This window comes from Panulirus ornatus, chromosome 29 (assembly GCF_036320965.1).
Source record: "Panulirus ornatus isolate Po-2019 chromosome 29, ASM3632096v1, whole genome shotgun sequence".
In the NCBI taxonomy this organism is placed as follows: domain Eukaryota; kingdom Metazoa; phylum Arthropoda; class Malacostraca; order Decapoda; family Palinuridae; genus Panulirus; species Panulirus ornatus.
In genome coordinates, this window is record NC_092252.1 from 741,288 (window position 1) to 761,126 (window position 19,839).

Here is a 19,839-nt window from a genome sequence, read left to right on the forward strand (position 1 = left end):
TATAGACTGTCCCAGGTTAACTTCCAAACTTGACACCCTTGCCCCTACGCCGCAATGGTGGTTCACTTTCCCTCTATACGTATTATTTTGGTTTTTGCTCCCGATAGCTGGCTGCTTGTGTGCCCACACCGCTAGACAGACCACACAGCACTTGGCAAGCTGCTGCGTCACATGATTATTGTGTGGTCGTCGGTAAGTCAATGGTGAGCCTTTTTGATACCTGCCTCGTCGAAGCTTTGAAACTCTACCTTCTCCTGTCGTCCCCAATAACTATGACTTGCCGTACATTTCAAAAGACAGGTTTTTCACTTTCTCAAAAATTCGTAAATACTTTCCCTTGTCTGTTCGTTTTCCGTTTCATAATTCTCTCTATATTTCAATTAAGGCCCGGCCTTGATGTGGACTTTTGTCCCTGACTGGAGCCTTCATCATTAAAACAAAATTCAAATTATCCATTTATTGATTAATTGTTCTCGTAGATCTTATGTGCCAGGTAAAATTTGTTTGAAACAAAAACCTCTGGCTCTAATTCTCCCTTTAACTGTATGATATCATCACTATTTAAGGAAGTCAAATCCTGGATGTGATTTGTGTTACATTTGCAGCTCCGGCCAGATCCGGATGGGTCTCTGAGCGAACACTTGCTGGGAGTTTAAGTAAAGGAGTCCCATTCTACCACTAAGAAATGAGGTGCCTTAATCAAGTTACCGTCTATGACCATTATAAAACACATGTGACCGGGTGATGCCCGTCAACTGGATGTAACTGCTATAAAGCACCTATCAAGGCCTATGACGTCACTGGCGGGAGTGAGGCAACTCCCAACAAGCTCTCAGTTCTCACTTGTGTTCATGTTATGGATGTGATTGGAGCTTCCTGATGTCGTCTTGCCGTGTCTCCACTTTCACTCCTGATCTTCAGTAGGTCGGATATGTATCGTTGTCTTCTGTCGTGGGTCATCCTCAACACAGCTTAGCCACCCTGGTGACCGGCATAAAGCCGTTGCAGAATGAGAGTGACTAGATTTTTTTATGATCAGCTTATCACTAGTGTTTGCATTGTTTATCACTAGTGTTTGCATTGTTTATCACTAGTGTTTGCATTGTTTATCACTAGTGTTTGCATTGTTTATCACTAGTGTTTGCATTGTTTATCACTAGTGTTTGCATTGTTTATCACTAGTGTTTGCATTGTTTATCACTAGTGTTTGCATTGTTTATCACTAGTGTTTGCAGTGTTTATCACTAGTGTTTGCATTGTTTATCACTAGTGTTTGCATTGTTTATCACTAGTGTTTGCAGTGTTTATCACTAGTGTTTGCATTGTTTATCACTAGTGTTTGCATTGTTTATCACTAGTGTTTGCATTGTTTATCACTAGTGTTTGCATTGTTTATCACTAGTGTTTGCATTGTTTATCACTAGTGTTTGCAGTGTTTATCACTAGTGTTTGCAGTGTTTATCACTAGTGTTTGCAGTGTTTATCACTAGTGTTTGCATTGTTTATCACTAGTGTTTGCAGTGTTTATCACTAGTGTTTGCATTGTTTATCACTAGTGTTTGCATTGTGTATCACTAGTGTTTGCATTGTTTATCACTAGTGTTTGCATTGTTTATCACTAGTGTTTGCATTGTTTATCACTAGTGTTTGCATTGTTTATCACTAGTGTTTGCAGTGTTGATCACTAGTGTTTGCAGTGTTTATCACTAGTGTTTGCATTGTTTATCACTAGTGTTTGCAGTGTTTATCACTAGTGTTTGCATTGTTTATCACTAGTGTTTGCATTGTGTATCACTAGTGTTTGCATTGTTTATCACTTGTGTTTGCATTGTTTATCACTAGTGTTTGCATTGTTTATCACTAGTGTTTGCATTGTTTATCACTAGTGTTTGCATTGTTTATCACTAGTGTTTGCATTGTTAATCACTAGTGTTTGCATTGTTTATCACCAGTGTTTGCATTGTTAATCACTAGTGTTTGCATTGTTTATCGGAATGGTTTAGGTGTGATTCTAACAAGGATTATAACAGGTATAAGATAATAGTCTGATTAAGATCGGCATCTCTTAGTTCTTAGTAGAATTTATTTCAAGTAGTAATATAGTGTAGTGTAGAAATACATTGAGTTGCAGGGCGAGATTTGGAGCTTCATAATTTTTCAGCGATAGTAGATAATGCGATGTTGAAGTTATAAAGAAAAGGGAAAATGTATTTATCGTAAAAGTAGGTGAACCACTTTCATAGACTAAAAAACAAAAAAACAATGAAAACATTATAGTACCTCTCGTACCTGCGAGGATTTATCTAAATTTCCATTATTAAAGTCGAGATAAACGAGACAACCATGACAGCAATCGCCAGCTCCCGAAAAAGGTCAACAATCAGACACGACAATGTGCGACCGTTCGAGCCACTGGCCAAACCTCTCCCCCTGGTCATCCTAGGTGGTGCTCAGCGGCAGACCATATTACGGGTGGTTTATTTCTTTAAATCTAGACTGGTATGGGAGGTTAGTCCAAGTGTTCAAAGGTTCCCTTGATTTTTCTTTTCAGTTATTTAAATCGCTTTTACGTTCACCCACACTTTTTCTGGTTTTCATGACAGGCCACGATCCTTTTTTTGACATCATTGGATATAATGAACGCCTGAGGTCAAGCTCCTGAGAACAGACCACTTCATGTTGATGTATTTCTTCTCTAGATATTGGTCCTAAAGGGTGGTAGGCCAGATCTCCATAGATTCCGTTAATCTTTAGAATTGTGTTACTTGTGCATTAATGAATCTCATTTTCCCAGATCTTCAGACCTCATTCTGTTGCGTTATTTGATATCACAGAAAGTATAATAGTCCTCCAGTTCTCGCTCCTCGGCTATCATTGAATTCACTAAACACTATACTGCCATTGGGGAAAAGGATTACTCATTATCTAAAGCTTATTTCGATGGGTAAATAGACTAATGAATTATCGTCAGTTTAATAGCAATTTACGAGTCCATAATCAACAACGTTAGCAAGACATTATGGTCATGTGTCGGCTCCAGTGTATGTGACTAACAATTGCTGATGTGTGAAGCAAGTTACAGGGTTCCCGACGAGTAGTGTTGGCAGGGAGGGACCTTTACATTTCGACGATGCCGCTGGTAATGTTTAGTGCCACAGAATTTTACTCTTTGTCACATACATTTAATCTCGAAAGAAGATTTCTTCGAAATACGAAATATCTCTGATTATGCTATCCTAATGCTTGATTGGTGCTCCCTAACAGTTCGCCTTTCCACTAAGCGGACAAATCGTAACTTTCTTACAGTATAAGTATGAACCTGTACTACTACAGAACACCTTTGTTTGGCTTCGTGAATCTTAAGCCTTCTGATTCTGTCTGATGCATTCTAACTTAGTATTTCCGTACCCTCATAAACTGTGCACGTCTGCCTCCACCTCTATTCCCCTCATTAAATGCCAGTTTTGGCACTTAAGGAAGGCTCGATGGCCTTCCTTGCCCAGCTTTTACACCGGCTTTCCTTGGGGTCATTGCTGCTTCGCAGGCTGGTGGTGTCAGTAGGTATGCCAGTTGTATAGAGGATGTCATTGTGTTAGGGATGCATTCCTATCATCCTTCTGCTGAACATTGATATCTGCTCACTCATGGTTTCATCGTTCTGATGCTTGTTGATACATGTTGCATTAGGGACATAATGTGCCATGCTGTTAAATTCTTCAAGGTCTCATTTCTCTTCGATTTGTTGCAAAGCTATTATTCAAGGTCAAACACGCTCTCATACAGAGAAACTGTTGATTTTACCTTTTCAGCTGGTAAATAGATATGACCCCTAACCAGAAGCATCTATCATCCAACCTGTCCTTTTTCGAACCTGATCGATCTTCATCTCTAATTAAGTTGATCTTTTCGACAATCTAATTTCCTCCAACTCCACTTTGGTTGATTTCAGATTAAGTGCCCCCACCCAAGACCTCTTACTCAACTTATGCCCTTCCCCATATTTACCCTGGGCAGGATCTTTAAAATTCTCTCCCACCTGCTGATGGGCAAAGCTTATGGACTAGATTGTTAACCTTCTTGTGTCCGAAAGAAGTGTGCTTCTAAGCTAGCTCTGGTCCTTGCTCTCCTGTTTCATGTCTCTAAAAACTCAGATCTTCTCTCCTTGGAATTATGCCTTAGTCCAGCCCATTCCTAAGAAAGGAGACCGTTCTAAATCTTCTTCCTGTCACCTCATTGTTCACATTTCTGTTTTCAAAGTCTTTTTCCTTAGTATTTAAAATTATTTTTTTTGAAGTGGATCCTTTCTATATTCTTTTGATCATATTACTTTTCAAATCAGATGACCACGAGTATTATCATGTTACTGTTGCTATTGACGTAGGAAAGGAGTAATGATAGATAGATTATGATAGCCCAGCAAAGGGTGCTAGAAGCTACTGCCCATGTACTAGATGTCTCACCTCCATGTCCTCCATGTTGATGACTGGCCGAATCATCAACAGGGAGGACGATCCAGAATGAAACTGGAGTTGTCGATGTTTTTTGTTTGGGTTTTGTTTTGGTATATGTTGAAAGGCATTTCGAGAGAGGCCAACAGATGATCGTTTACGTTACGTATGTTTACTTAGTACCAGTGTTACCTCGTCCTATACAAGCAGTGCTCTTGTGCAGTTCTTATAACCATGTCAGCTTAATCTGGTCAAGCCTGTTTAATACATATATCACGTTAGTTAAATATAGACCCATATGATATTGATGAGAACATGAGATTGATGAGAATATGATATTGATGAGAATATGATATTGATGAGAATATATATTTCAGAGACTGCAGAGATTGCATCAAGATCGTCAGAAGTCAATGTCCCGCGTGAGGCCGCAGTGGATCAGACTGTCTACTATGAAGAGAAGATCGCCCCAATCCTGGACGAGATCAACCGGGCAGTTGGTTGTGGTGAGAGATCGTCCGGGACGGTGCTGGATGGAGAGCGAGTGGGAATGTGATTGGGATGGGAATGGTCTTATACCGATCTGTGTTAACTCGTGGGTTCCATACGGTTGTGAGGCCGAAATGCAACTCGTAGCTGAGGTATCTCGGGTGGCAGAGGGTGAAAATTGCGAGAACGGTGTTGTAGCTTTTTCCTGGATTGTCATATAAGTCACAGAGATGGTTGGAGCGATTTAGCAAGGTGTGTGTGTGTGTGTGTGATTATTGCTTATTTGTTCAAACGTGCAGGGAGCTCTGCACTCCTGGGACTCCTGCCTCTCATCCTTGCATTCTTATATCACAGGCGTGTTTGGAATTTTCCAGTGTTACTTAGCTAATATAATGCCCCTGTCGTTAGCTTATTCCAGGTGTACAGAACTGTTGCTGAAGAAATGATTTCTTACAACACAACACACTTCCTTCCAGCTGTACCTTCATGTTTTGGATCCTCTTCTAACTTTGAAAAACTGTTCTTTGTTGATATTGTCTTGGTGTCTTAGTAATGTTCATGTTGTCTCGGTGTCTTAGTAATGTTCATGTTGTCTTGTTAACTTGGTAATGCTCATGTTGTCTTGGTGTGTTAGTAATGTTCATGTTGTCTTGTTAACTTGGTAGTGCTCATGTTGTCGTGATGTGTTAGTAGTGTTCATGTTGATGTGTTAGTAATGTTCATGTTTTGGTGTCTTAGTAATGTTCATGTTGTATTGGTGCCTTAGTAATGCTCATGTTGTCCAGTTTCACATCTTGGTATATTTTTTACATCCACAACTTCCGTAGCAATAATTTCTTGCTACCGTTTGTCATCGCATTTATCAAAGAACTGTTCACTGTCATTATTGTCACTTTCACTTAGAACTTTAAAGTTTGTAATATTCTCTATTTTCTTTTTTTTTTTTTCCTCTCTCATGGTGGGCCTATGTCCCGCCTCAAACCTCTCTGTGAAACTCTGCTTCCTTGTATCAGGTATTATCTTGGTTGGCATCCTTTGGACCTTCTGCACTAAATCTTTGTTTCTTTGTTTGGTTACCAAACTTAAAATGTATATTCAGTTTACGTCTAATATAAGGTGTAAGTAAGATATCAAACATTTTCATATCCAAGCCATGAATAACAGCGGCCCAAAACAGAGACATTGCGGCACGTTACTGATATTGTGAGAGTCGTAACGTACTTATAATGACCTAATTCAAGTATTACTCTTGTAGCGACATATATCTTGAACTTTTATTGCCATCTTACTATTCTTTAAACTAGTGTATCCTTTTTACAATCTTAGCTTCATCACTTAACATACTCCATGCCTCCACAATTTTGATACTATAAAAGTATCTATTTACATCTTTTCAAACAAGTTTTTTTTTGTTTAGTTCATTGCTAGGACCTGGGGTTGCTCTTTACATGTCAAATGATTGTCCGCTGTCTACAGTGTGATACTGATTTAGAAACTTTAAGGTGATAATCATGTCCCCTTATTTTTCTTTGTTCCACTGCATGCAAATTTATAGCCTGTAACCTCACTCAGTAACTCATCTTTCTCATTTCAGATACCATCTTTGCTCCCTTCCTTTGCACCTTCTTAATATATCTTTGTTTCTTGTAAGTGTTGTGACCAAACTTGATATGCATATTCTAATCCAGGTATGAGGTAAGTTGTTTGTAAGTAGTTTATTGAGCTTTTCCTTTTCTATTTACTTAAATGCTATTCTGATGTTAACCAGAAGGTGATTTGCCATCATAATTATCATTTCTTGTTGTTACTATGATTTACCCTAGAGTCTCTTTTTCACACAGATTCCAGTAGTTTGTTTCCCTACCAGATTATAACCACAACTTTCTTTTATTGTGCTCCTCCTTTATTTACTTTACTGGGCTTGAACCTCATTCCATGAATGATAATTGTAACCGACGCTGGAGCTTGCCCAAGTGATTTTGCAAGGTGAAACAATCCTAGTAATTTCTTAATTTTGTCATAACTTCACCAAGACCGTAAGCATATTCAGTTATACAATTGTTCACGGCATGTCATTAATATAGACCAGAATAACAACAGCCTCAAGACAGAGCCTTCCAGCACGCCACATGTAATCCCAGCCCACTTTAGGATACGTTCTTTTAACATGTCATTTCTTTGCTTCTGAGATCCATTGAAGGAGTCTTTCTCATAAGACTGGCTCAAAATTCAACCTCTTTACCAAATTCCTGTGTGGGAAAGTGTATAATGCCTTCAGGCAATTCATAAACACAGTCCACCCATCCACGTCTTGTCTAACAGAAAGCTTTCTCTTTCTTATAAATCAGTAAGGTTTGTCATGCATACCTTTCTCTGAAGCCATGTTCCTTCTTCCGTTCTTTCTCCTTAACAACTGGTCATCCATTTGCTTTCTGATTATCTTTTCTAATTTCTTTACAAACACACTTATGATTGCTACTGGTTGTAGTCGAGAGCAACTTCTATGCCTCCTTTCTTAAACACAGGCACGTCATTTGCTGTCCTCCACTCCCTTGACAATACACCCTTTTCCCAGAGATTTTTTTTTAACATTGCAAACATTGCAAGTGTTAGAAAGCTCACATGGGAAACTAATAAGGTTCCCGTGCTTTATGCTTTATATGGATCAATAGACTACTTACGTCTTTCCTAACAAGTTCAGTCATTTTCAATTTATCCTTCCCATTCCACTGCATATCTGTTTGTTTGGTTTTTCTTTATTTTTTCGCTTGAATTTGTTGTTTGTAGTTTGTGTTTGCTTATTTGTATAGTTTGCCTTTATATATAGATTTATTTGGTTTGTTTGTTTTCATTGCTTTTGTTTAAGGTATTATGTGCAATATATGCATTGATACATTAAGACCTAAACTTAGACTGGGATGTGTGTGCGTGTGTGTGTGTTTTATGGAGAGAGAGTTTTGAGTCATGTTGCCCAGCTCTTAGATCATATATATATATATATATATATATATATATATATATATATATATATATATATATATATATATATATATATATATATATATGGAGTCCATCATGAGGCACTGCTTCGTGGAGTCCATCATGAGGCACTGCTTCGTGGAGTCCATCATGAGGCACTGCTTCGTGGAGTCCATCATGAGGCACTGCTTCGTGGAGTCCATCATGAGGCACTGCTTCGTGGAGTCCATCATGAGGCACTACTTCGTGGAGTCCGTCATGAGGCACTGCTTCGTGGAGTCCATCATGGGGCACTGCTTCGTGGAGTCCGTCATGAGGCACTGCTTCGTGGAGTCCATCATGAGGCACTGCTTCGTGGAGTCCATCATGGGGCACTACTTCGTGGAGTCCGTCATGAGGCACTGCTTCGTGGAGTTCATGAGGCACTGCTTCGTGGAGTCCATAGTGAGGCACTGCTTCGTGGAGTCCATCATGAGGCACTGCTTCGTCGAGCCCCTAATGAGGCTTACCTTCAAGGCAATGAGGGGTTCTTTAATGAGGTCATTTAGTGAAATCCAAGTCCCACGATGAGGTGCTGTTGTTATTAAGCGAAGTCCATTATGAGGTAGTGAAGAACTCCCTCGGTGAACGAAGTCCGTAATGAGGTCAACCATCGTGAGTGAAGTCCAGAATGAGGGAGACTCATTATGAGGTTCTTCGTCGTAGCAGACTTAAGGAAATATTGACTCCCGTAAAAGAAGAGAGAAATGAAAACACGATTGAGAACCAAACCAAACGGAGAAAGCACAAAAAAATCCCGTGGATTATATATATATATATATATATATATATATATATATATATATATATATATATATATATATATATATATATATATATATATATGTATATGTATGTCTATATATATATATATATATATATATATATATATATATATATATATATATATATATATATATATATATGTATATATATATATATATATATATATATATATATATATATATATATATATATATATATATATATATATATATATATATATATATATATATATATTTCCCTGGGGATAGGGGAGAAAGAATACTTCCCACGTATTCCCTGCGTGTCGTAGAAGGCGACTAAAAGGGAAGGGAGCGGGGGGCTGGAAATCCTCCCCTCTCGGTTTTTTTTTTTTTTTTTTTTTTCCAAAAGAAGGAACAGAGAAGAGGTCCAGGTGAGGATATTCCCTCAAAGGCCCAGTCCTCTGTTCTTAACGCTACCTCGCTATCGCGGGAAATAGCGAATAGTATGAAAAAAAAAAAAAAAAAAAAATATATATATATATATATATATATATATATATATATATATATATAAATATATATATATATATATATATATATATATATATATATATATATATATATATATATATATATACATATATTTATATATATATATATATATATATATATATATATATATATATATATATATATATATATATATATATATATATATATATATATATACCGTGTCTGTACACACACACACACACACACACACACATTCCAGCCTAAGCCTAGTACTAGTTTATGATAATCATGCAGTATTCGCATGAATGTAAGCCATAAACATCAAGTCTCTTATACATTATCAGTTATTCTTAACCACAAGCACTTTACTTTGTCCACAGTTTCTTACTTGTACTGCTCTGTATCTGCACTGTCTCACACCTGCCTCAGACATACACGGCCTTACGCCAGCACCATCTCACACCCGCTCTAGCGAATATGGTCATTTCATTGCACTTGCACCACAACACATTTGCATTTCCTCACAATGATACTTCTCCATAATTTCTGTGTCGCATACAGTATCATGTGCTTGTATTACTTTAAACCTACTCCGCCTCACACTTGCTTAACCTTGTCTTTGCATTACCTGACGCGCTGTGTCACACTTGTGTTGCCCTACACCCAACGTTCCACCCACTCTGCTTCACACTTACACTGCTGCACACTTGCCACTCTCTTTGGCAGGCATGGGGGTAAGAGGACATAGTTGGTGAGCTGGTGGTCAAGTTACACTGCCTCACCTGCATAACTTTCCTGTCCTCTCCAGCACTGAGGGGAGACGTGTGCTAGGGAGCTGCTAGTCAAGTGCGCATCACATTAACATTGCTTCGGTCCCCAGCAGGCGTTGGGGAGGACGTGCTGGGGGAGCTGTTGGCCAAGCTGTATAGCTGCCTGGAGGCTGGGGGTCTGCTGGGCCGACACTTCCGGTATAGATCCCAGGTGCTCCGTGCTGTATTCCGGCTGGTGGACCGAGAGCATGGACCGCTACTGGCAAACATCGCTAAAGTCATGTTGGCGGTGGGTTCCTGAGGCTTTGTAACATCATCAATAATATGGAAATGTTGCAACACTTATACCTTCATTAGGAGGCCACCACAGGTTGTATGACATCTTCATGCATTCCCAAGTGTCACCACAAAATCATGAAGGTTCTTAAGTGTGTTTGTAGGATCATCATAGTTTCGTGTGGTCTTGAGACATAGTGTAGGATAATTATGAATTATGTAGGGTAACCGTTTATGTAGGGGTCATGTAGGGTCACGGTTTTAATGAGTCGTGTATGGTCACCATGGGTTGTGTAGGGTCGTAATGAGTTAGAGTTAGGGTTCGTATAGATTGTATAGGATCATAATGAGTCATATAGGATTGCCAAGAATTGTTATAGGATCGTCCTGAGTCATGTAGGGCCACCTTTGGTTGTAAATGGTCTTAAATCATAAAGCAGCAGAATCTGTATGATTATTATGAGTCATACAAGGTCATTATCATTCATTAAGGGTCACTGTGGATCACAATGGGTAACGCACTATCGCCAGTGCTTGTGTGGTCTCATTACAGATAAGCAGGGATTATAACAATAGTAGTTATCAGGGTTTAATGACAATCCATCAAAAGGAAATATCTCAATCCTGGTCCATCCTGTCCCTGTTACTGGTTGTAATGCAGCCTTGGAGCTGCAGTACCTCTTGGAGAAGGGGTCCTGGGGTTACATAATGAGAATCATAGTATCATTACAGTTTAAGAAAATAATGCGAACAGTTAAAAGACAAATAAAGATTATGAACAATATGAGCAAGATTCGTGTTGCTACCTGGTACATAGATTCTTCAGGAAAGGCACAAAGTATGGTTTGATCACCGTCATTGTAACTAGTTCCTGGTATCTTCCTTAGTAAGTCTTTCAGTCTTATCGGTAAGTTGCGACGATGTATGTTTTGACATGATGTATGGTGTGACATGATGTATGGTGTGACATGATGTATGGTGTGACATGATGTATGGTGTGACATGATGTATGGTGTGACATGATGTATGTTATGACATGATGTATGGTGTGACATGATGTATGGTGTGACATGATGTATGGTGACATGATGTATGTTATGACATGATGTATGGTGTGACATGATGTATGGTGTGACATGATGTATAGTGTGACATTATATATAGTGTGACATGATGTATGGTGTGACATGATGTATGGTGTGACATGATGTATAGTGTGACATTATATATAGTGTGACATGATGTATGGTGTGACATGATGTATGGTGTGACATGATGTATGGTGTGACATGATGTATGGTGTGACATGATGTATAGTGTGACATTATATATAGTGTGACATGATGTATGGTGTGACATGATGTATTGCGTGACATGATGTATGGTATGACATGATGTATGTTGTGAAATGATGTATGGTGTGACATGATGTATGGTGTGACATAATGGATGGTGTGACATGATGTATGGTGTGACATGATGTATGGTGTGACATGATGTATGGTGTAACATGATGTATGGTGTAACATGATGTATGGTGTGACATGATGTATGATGTAACATGATGTATATTGTGACATGGTGTATGGTGTGACATGATGTATGGTGTAACATGATGTATGGTACGACATGATGTATGGTGTGACATGATGTATGGTGTGACATGATGTATGATGTAACATGATGTATGGTATGACATGATGTATGGTGTGACATGATGTATAGTGTGCCATGATGCATGGTGTGATATGATGTATGGTGTGACATGATGTATGGTGTAACATAATGTATAGTGTGACATGTATGGCACGATGTATGGTGTGCCATGATGCATGGTATGACACAATGTATGGTGTGACATGATGTATGGTGTGACTTGATGTATAGTGTGACATGTATGGCACGATGTATGGTGTGACATGATGTATGGGGCGACATGATGTATGGTGTGACATGATGTATGGTGTGACATGATTTATGGCACGACATGATGTATGGTGTGACATGATGTATAGTGTGACATGATGTATGGTGTGACTCGATTTATGGTATGACATGATGTATAATGTGACATGTTGTATGGTGTGACATGATGTATAGTGTGACATGTATGGCACGATGTATGGTGTGACATGATGTATGGGGCGACATGATGTATGGTGTGACATGATGTATGGTGTGACATGATTTATGGCACGACATGATGTATGGTGTGACATGATGTATAGTGTGACATGATGTATGGTGTGACTCGATTTATGGTATGACATGATGTATAATGTGACATGTTGTATGGTGTGACATGATGTATAGTGTGACATGTATGGTACGATGTATGGTGTGACATGATGTATGGGGCGACATGATGTATGGTGTGACATGATATATGGTGTGACAAGATGTTTGGTGTGACAGGACGTATGGTATGACACAAAGTATGGTGCGATATAATGTATGGTGCGACATGTATGTCTTCACAAGATAGAAGGTACTTTACGATGTATGGTGCAACACGTTGTTTCGTGTGATAAGATGTAAAGAGGTACACGATGTTTAGTTTGACAAGATGTGTAGTGCGACACGATGTATGATGCAACACGTATGGTGCAACGAGATGAATGGTGCGATATGATATATGGTGCAACATGTATGGTGCAACGAGATGAATGGTGCGACATGATGTATGGTGCAACACGTATGGTGCAACGAGATGAATGGTGCGACATGATGTATGGTGCAACACGTATGGTGCAACGAGATGAATGGTGCGAAACGATATATGGTGCAACATGTATGGTGCAACGAGATGAATGGTGCGACATGATGTATGGGACGACACGTTTTGGCTCCACAAGATGGATGGTACAACACGTTGTTTGGAGCGACAAGCTGTATAGTACGATACGATGTATGACGCGACACGTTGTTTGATGTGACAAAATGTATGGTACGACACATGGTTTGATGCGACATGATTTATTGGTACAACATAATGTATGATGTGACGCATTGTTTGGTGCTACAAGAGATATGGTGCTACACAATGCTTGGTGCAACACGTTGTTTAGTGTGCAAGATCTATGGTGCTACACAACTCTGATAATTCGCTTTGTTTCTTATGGCAGCTAAAGGTGTCTGGCAGCAATTTGACGTCCGTGTGTAAGTTGGTGTTCAAGGTGACACGACACGATGCCAATGACTCCCTCTTCTTGGAGGGGAACCTACTGGACCTGCTGTTGGAAGCGGTTGCGTGTGTGCCACCCCTGGAGCAACCAGAGGCCTGTGTCTACGGCTACGGTGCCCTCAAGTTCCTGACCATGAACTCCCAGCTGGTATCGAGGCTCTTAAACCGAGGTGTCCTAGAGCTCTTGGTCCTCCACATGAAGCTCATTGTCAACCATGTGAGTCAGGCAAGGGGCAGGGAAAAAAGAAATTTTAATTGAACGGTACGAGGAGGGAGTTCTACAGTCATGGTGCCTCATATCTTGAACTTTTCTATTATAAAACTTTTCCTTTTCTATATATACTGTGTTAACAGTCGTCACTTTTTTCACCACCGCCTGAGACTATAAAAGGACATTCGTCTTTACAGTCTTCTAACAAGTTTCTGGTTGTGACTTCGTATTACTCTTACTCTTTCACAGAAGTGCTCACTATCGACATTGTCATTCTGATTCATTAACTTTGTTTTATTCATTTTCCTCTATTCCATGTCCGACATATTTATGACCTCCGAGAATCTGACCACTCCCTGTAACTCTGCTAGATTTCAGGTGCCATCTTTGTTGCCTCCTCAAGCCTATTTTCTTTTTGTTTTGTTCTGTTTAGTGTGATGATTGAACATGAGATACATATTATAATTCAGGTGCAGTATGATTGAATGATTTATTGAACATTTCTTTTCACGAATTAGTTTACTGAACATTTCGTAAGACCTCAAATGCACTTTTAACATCAACAAGCAAATAATTTACCATGTCAGGCCCTCCTAACTTAGTGTAGTGTTCTGTAGTGTCAACTCCCTTTCAAACAAAGATTCTTGTAGGTCTCCTGCCAGATTATAGTTACATCTATGTACTCTTTACAGTCTTCACTACCAAGTATATATCTGTTCTGGACTTTAACAGTTATGTATTTGACCAGGTCTGGAGTTTGGTTTAAGTCCTTTTGCAAGATGACCCCATCCTGGTCGCTAATTCTTCTCATACTTTTAGTATCATTTAATGATTCATCAACATAAATAAGAATCACAACGGCCCTAAGACTAAGCCTTGCTGCATACCACTGGTGACCCAAGCCCACATAGAAAAGGAAGCGTTGACATACTTCCTCTGTTCCTTCCCACAGAGTCTGTCCTCTCTGTCTGCCAGAAAATTCCCTCTTTACTGACTCCTTGTATGGGACTAAGTCCAAAAGATTTGTATAACATGACTCCTCCCTCTGAACCTGCGGTGCCCCTTACTAAGTGGTGTACAAGTGATTTTCCATTCGCTTTCTGATTATGTTTTGTTTTAAAGATTACACTTACCAGAAGTTGAATTATGGTTCAGTACAATTTCCCAATTTTCCTTCTAAGAGAAACGAGCGTCATTTGCTTTCTTCAACCCTGTTGATACTAAACTCCTTTGCAAGATTCTCGTAACTTATTCTACAGCCTGTTAAGTGTTTCTGATCATTGTCTAGGTAGCACATATCGGAACATCCTCAGGTCTAGGGGTCCCTTAGGACTTGGGCTGAAAATCCTTTAATACTTTTCTTGTCTTTTGTATTTTAGTTTTATTCAAGTTGTGCGTATATGTATCTATCTATCTATATCTATATATATCTATATATATGGTGAAGAGCTTGCAGATTTATGTGCTGAAATAGGACTGGTGATTGGGAATACCTGGTTTAAAAAGAGAGATATACAAAAGTATACGCATGTAAGTAGGAGAGATGGCCAGAGAGCGTTATTGAACTACGTGTTAATTGATAGGCGCACGAAAGAGAGTCTTTTGGATGCTAATGTGCTGAGAGGTGCAACTGGAGGGATGTCTGATCATTATCTTGTGGAGGTGAAGGTGAAGATTTGTAGAGGTTTTCAGAAAAGAAGAGAGAATGTTTGGGTGAAGAGAGTGGTGAGAGTAGGTGACCTTGGGAAGGAGACTAGTGTGAGGAAGTACTAGGAGAGACTGAATACAGAATGGAAAAAGGTGAGAACAAACGACGTAAGGGGAGTGGAGGAGGAATGGGATGTATTTAGGGAAGCAGTGATGGCTTGCGCAAAAGATGCTTGTGGCATGAGAAGCGTGGGAGGTGGGCAGATTAGAAAGGGTAGGGAGTGGTGGAATGAAGAAGTAAGATTATTAGTGAAAGAGAAGAGAGAAGCATTTGGACGATTTTTGCAGAGAAATAATGCAAATGAGTGGGAGATGTATAAAAGAAAGAGACAGGAGGTCAAGAGAAAGGTGCAAGAGGTGAATAAGAGGGCAAAGGAGAGTTGGGGTGAGAGAGTATCATTAAATTTTAGGGAGAATAAAAAGATGTTTTGGAAGGAGGTATATAAAGTGTGTAAGACAAGGGAACAAATGGGAACATCAGTGAAGGGGGCTAATAGGGAGGTGACAACAAGTAGTGGTGATGTGAGAAAGTGATGGATTAAGTATTTTGAAGGTTTGTTTAATGTGTTTGATGATAGAGTGGCAGATATAGGGTGTTTTGGTCGAGGTGGTGTGCAAAGTGAGAGGGTTAGGGAGAAAGATTTGGTTAACAGAAGAGGTAGTAAAAGCTTTTCGGAAGATGAAAGCTGGCAAGACAGCAGGTTTGGATGGTATTGCAGTGGAATTTATTAAAAAAGGGGGTGACTGTATTGTTGACTGGTTGGTAAGGTTATTTAATGTATGTATGACTCATGGTGAGCTGCCTGAGGATTGGCGGAATGCTTGCATAGTGCCATTGTACAAAGGCAAAGGGGATAAAAGTGAGTGCTCAAATTACAGAGGTATGTTTGTTGAGTATTCCTGGGAAATCATATGGAAGAGTAGTGATTGAGAGGGTGAAGGTATGTACAGAGCATCAGATTGGGGAAGAGCAGTGTGGTTTCAGAATGGTAGAGGATGTGTGGATCAGGTGTTTGCGTTGAAGAATGTATGTGAGAAATACTTTAGAAAAGCAAATGGATTTGTTTGTAGCATTTATGGATCTGGAGAAGGCATATGATAGAGTTAATAGAGACGCTCTGTGGAAGGAATTAAGAATATATGGTGTGGGAGGCAAGTTGTTAGAAGCAGTGAAAAGTTTTTATCGAGGATGTAAGGCATATGTACTAGTAGGAAGAGAGGAAAGTGATTGGTTCTCAGTGAATGTTGGTTTGCAGCAGGGGTGCGTGATGTCTCCATGGTTGTTTGACTTGTTTATGGATGGGGTTGTTAGGGGGATGAATGCAATTGTTTTGGAAAGAGGGGCAAATATGCAGTCTGTTGTGGATGAGAGAGCCTGGGAAGTGAGTCAGTTGTTGTTCGCCGATGATACAACGCTGGTGGCTGATTTGTGTGGGAAACTGCAGAAGCTGGTGACTGAGTTTGGTAAAGTGTGTGAAAGGAAAAAGCTGAGAGTAAATGTGAATAAGAGCAAGGTTATTAGGTACATTAAGGATGAGGGACAAGTCAATCGGGAGGTAAGTTTGAATGGAGAAAAACTGGAGGAAGTGAAGTGTTTTAGATATCTGGGAGTGGATTTGGCAGTGGATGGAACCATGGAAGCGGAAGTGAATCATCGGGTGGGGGAGGGGACGAAAGTTCTGGGAGCGTTGAAAAATGTGTGGAAGGAGAGAGCATTATCTTGGAAAGCAAAAATGGGTATGTTTGAAGGAATAGAGGTTCCAACAATGTTATATGGTTGCGAGTTGTGGGCTATAGATGGAGTTGTGCGGAGGAGGGTGGATGTGCTGGAAATGAGATGTTTGAGGACAATATGTGGTGTGAGGTGGTTTGATCGAGTAAGTAATGAAAGGGTAAGAGAGATGTGTGGTAATAAAAAGAGTGTGGTTGAGAGAGCAGAAGAGGGTGTTTTGAAATGGTTTGGTCTCTTGGAGAGAATGAGTGAGGAAAGATTGACCAAGAGGATATATGTGTCAGAGGTGGAGGGAACGAGAAGTGGGAAACCAAATTGGAGATGGAAAGATGGAGTGAAAAAGATTTTGAGTGATCGGGGCCTGAACATGCAAAAGGGTGAAAGGCGTGCAAGGAATAGAGTGAATTGGAACGATGTGGTATGCCGGGGTCGACGTGCAGTCAGTTGATTGAACCAGGGTATGTGAAGCGTTTGGGGTAAACCATGGAAAGTTTTGTGGGGCCTGGATGTGGAAAGGGAGCTGTGGTTTCGGTGCATTATACATGACAGCTAGAAACTGAGTGTGAACGAATGAGGCCTTTGTTTTTCCTAGCGGTACCTCGCGCACATGGGGGGGGGGTGTTATTTCATGTGTGGCAGGGTGGCGACGGGAATGAATAAGTGCAGACAGTATGAAATATGTACATATGTATATATGTATATGTCTGTGTGTGTGTATAATATATATATATATATATATATATATATATATATATATATATATATATATATATATATATATATATATATATATATTTTTTTTTTTATACTTTGTCGCTGTCTCCCGCGTTTGCGAGGTAGCGCAAGGAAACAGACGAAAGAAATGGCCCAACCCCCCCCCATACACATGCATATACACACGTCCACACACGCAAATACACATACCTACACAGCTTTCCATGGTTTACCCCAGACGCTTCACATGCCTTGATTCAATCCACTGACAGCACGTCAACCCCGGTATACCACATCGCTCCAATATATATATATATATATATATATATATATATATATATATATATATATATATATATATATATATATGTTGAGATGTATAGGTATGTATATGTGCGTGTGTGGACGTGTATGTATATGCATGAGTATGTGGGAGGGTTGGGCCATTCTTTCGTCTGTTTCCTTGCACTACCTCGCTAACGCGGGAGACAGCGACAAAGTATATATATCCCTGGGGATAGGGGAGAAAGAATACTTCCCACGTATTCCCTGCGTGTCGTAGAAGGCAACTAAAAGGGAAGGGAGCGGGGGGCTGGAAATCCTCCCCTCTCATCTTTTTTTTTTTTTTAATTTTCCAAAAGAAGGAACTGAGAAGGGGGCAAGGTGAGGGTATTCCCTCAAAGGTCCAGTCCTCTGTTCTTAACGCTACCTCGCTAACGCGGGAAATGGGGAATAGTATGAAAGAAAAGAAAAAAAAAAATATATATATATATATATATATATTTATATATATATATATACATATTATCCCTGGGGATAGGGGAGAAAGAATACTTCCCACGTATTCCCTGCGTGTCGTAGAAGGCGACTAAAAGGGGAGGGAGCGGGTGGCTGGAAATCCTCCCCTCTCGTTTTTTTTTAATTTTCCAAAAGAAGGAACAGAGAAGGGGGCCAGGTGAGGATTTTCCCTCTAAGGCCCAGTCCTCTGTTCTTAACGCTACCTCGCAAATGCGGGAAATGGCGAATCGTATGAAAAAAAAAAAATATATATATATATATATATATATATATATATATATATATATATATATATATATATATATATATATATATATATATATATATATATATATATATATATATATATATATATATATATATATATATATATATATATATATATATATATATATTATATATATATATATATATATATATTTTTTTTTTTTTTTTTTTTTATACTTTGTCGCTGTCTCCCGCGTTTGCGAGGTAGCGCAAGGAAACAGACGAAAGAAATGGCCCAACCCCCCCCCCCCCCATACACATGTACATACACACGTCCACACACGCAAATATACATACCTACACAGCTTTCCATGGTTTACCCCAGACGCTTCACATGCCTTGCTTCAATCCACTGACAGCACGTCAACCCCTGTATACCACATGACTCCAATTCACTCTATTTCTTGCCCTCCTTTCACCCTCCTGCATGTTCAGGCCCCGATCACACAAAATCTTTTTCACTCCATCTTTCCACCTCCAATTTGGTCTCCCTCTTCTTGTTCCCTCCACCTCCGACACATATATCCTCTTGGTCAATCTCTCCTCACTCATTCTCTCCATGTGCCCAAACCATTTCAAAACACCCTCTTCTGCTCTCTCAACCACGCTCTTTTTATTTTCACACATCTCTCTTACCCTTACGTTACTTACTCGATCAAACCACCTCACACCACACATTGTCCTCAAACATCTCATTTCCAGCACATCCATCCTCCTGCGCACATCTCTATCCATAGCCCACGCCTCGCAACCATACAACATTGTTGGAACCACTATTCCCTCAAACATACCCATTTTTGCTTTCCGAGATAATGTTCTCGACTTCCACACATTTTTCAAGGCTCCCAGGATTTTCGCCCCCTCCCCCACCCTATGATCCACTTCCGCTTCCATGGTTCCATCCGCTGACAGATCCACTCCCAGATATCTAAAACACTTCACTTCCTCCAGTTTTTCTCCATTCAA

At 39.7% G+C, this 19,839-nt stretch overlaps 1 protein-coding gene across 8 annotated transcripts in view; it reads left to right on the forward strand.

Annotated features, from left to right (window-relative positions):
• LOC139757993 (armadillo repeat-containing protein 2) overlaps positions 1-19,839 on the forward strand; it is a 128,211-nt gene that overhangs the window by 41,470 nt on the left and 66,902 nt on the right. For 6 of the 8 annotated variants that reach the window (XM_071678935.1, XM_071678940.1, XM_071678939.1 and 3 more), the window contains 3 exons: positions 4,826-4,954; positions 10,095-10,273; positions 13,386-13,661. In XM_071678935.1, the coding sequence (XP_071535036.1) occupies positions 4,826-4,954; positions 10,095-10,273; positions 13,386-13,661 (584 nt within the window). The remainder of the gene's footprint in view (positions 1-4,825; positions 4,955-10,094; positions 10,274-13,385; positions 13,662-19,839) is intronic. The other 2 variants (XM_071678937.1, XM_071678943.1) reach the window with 1 other exon arrangement.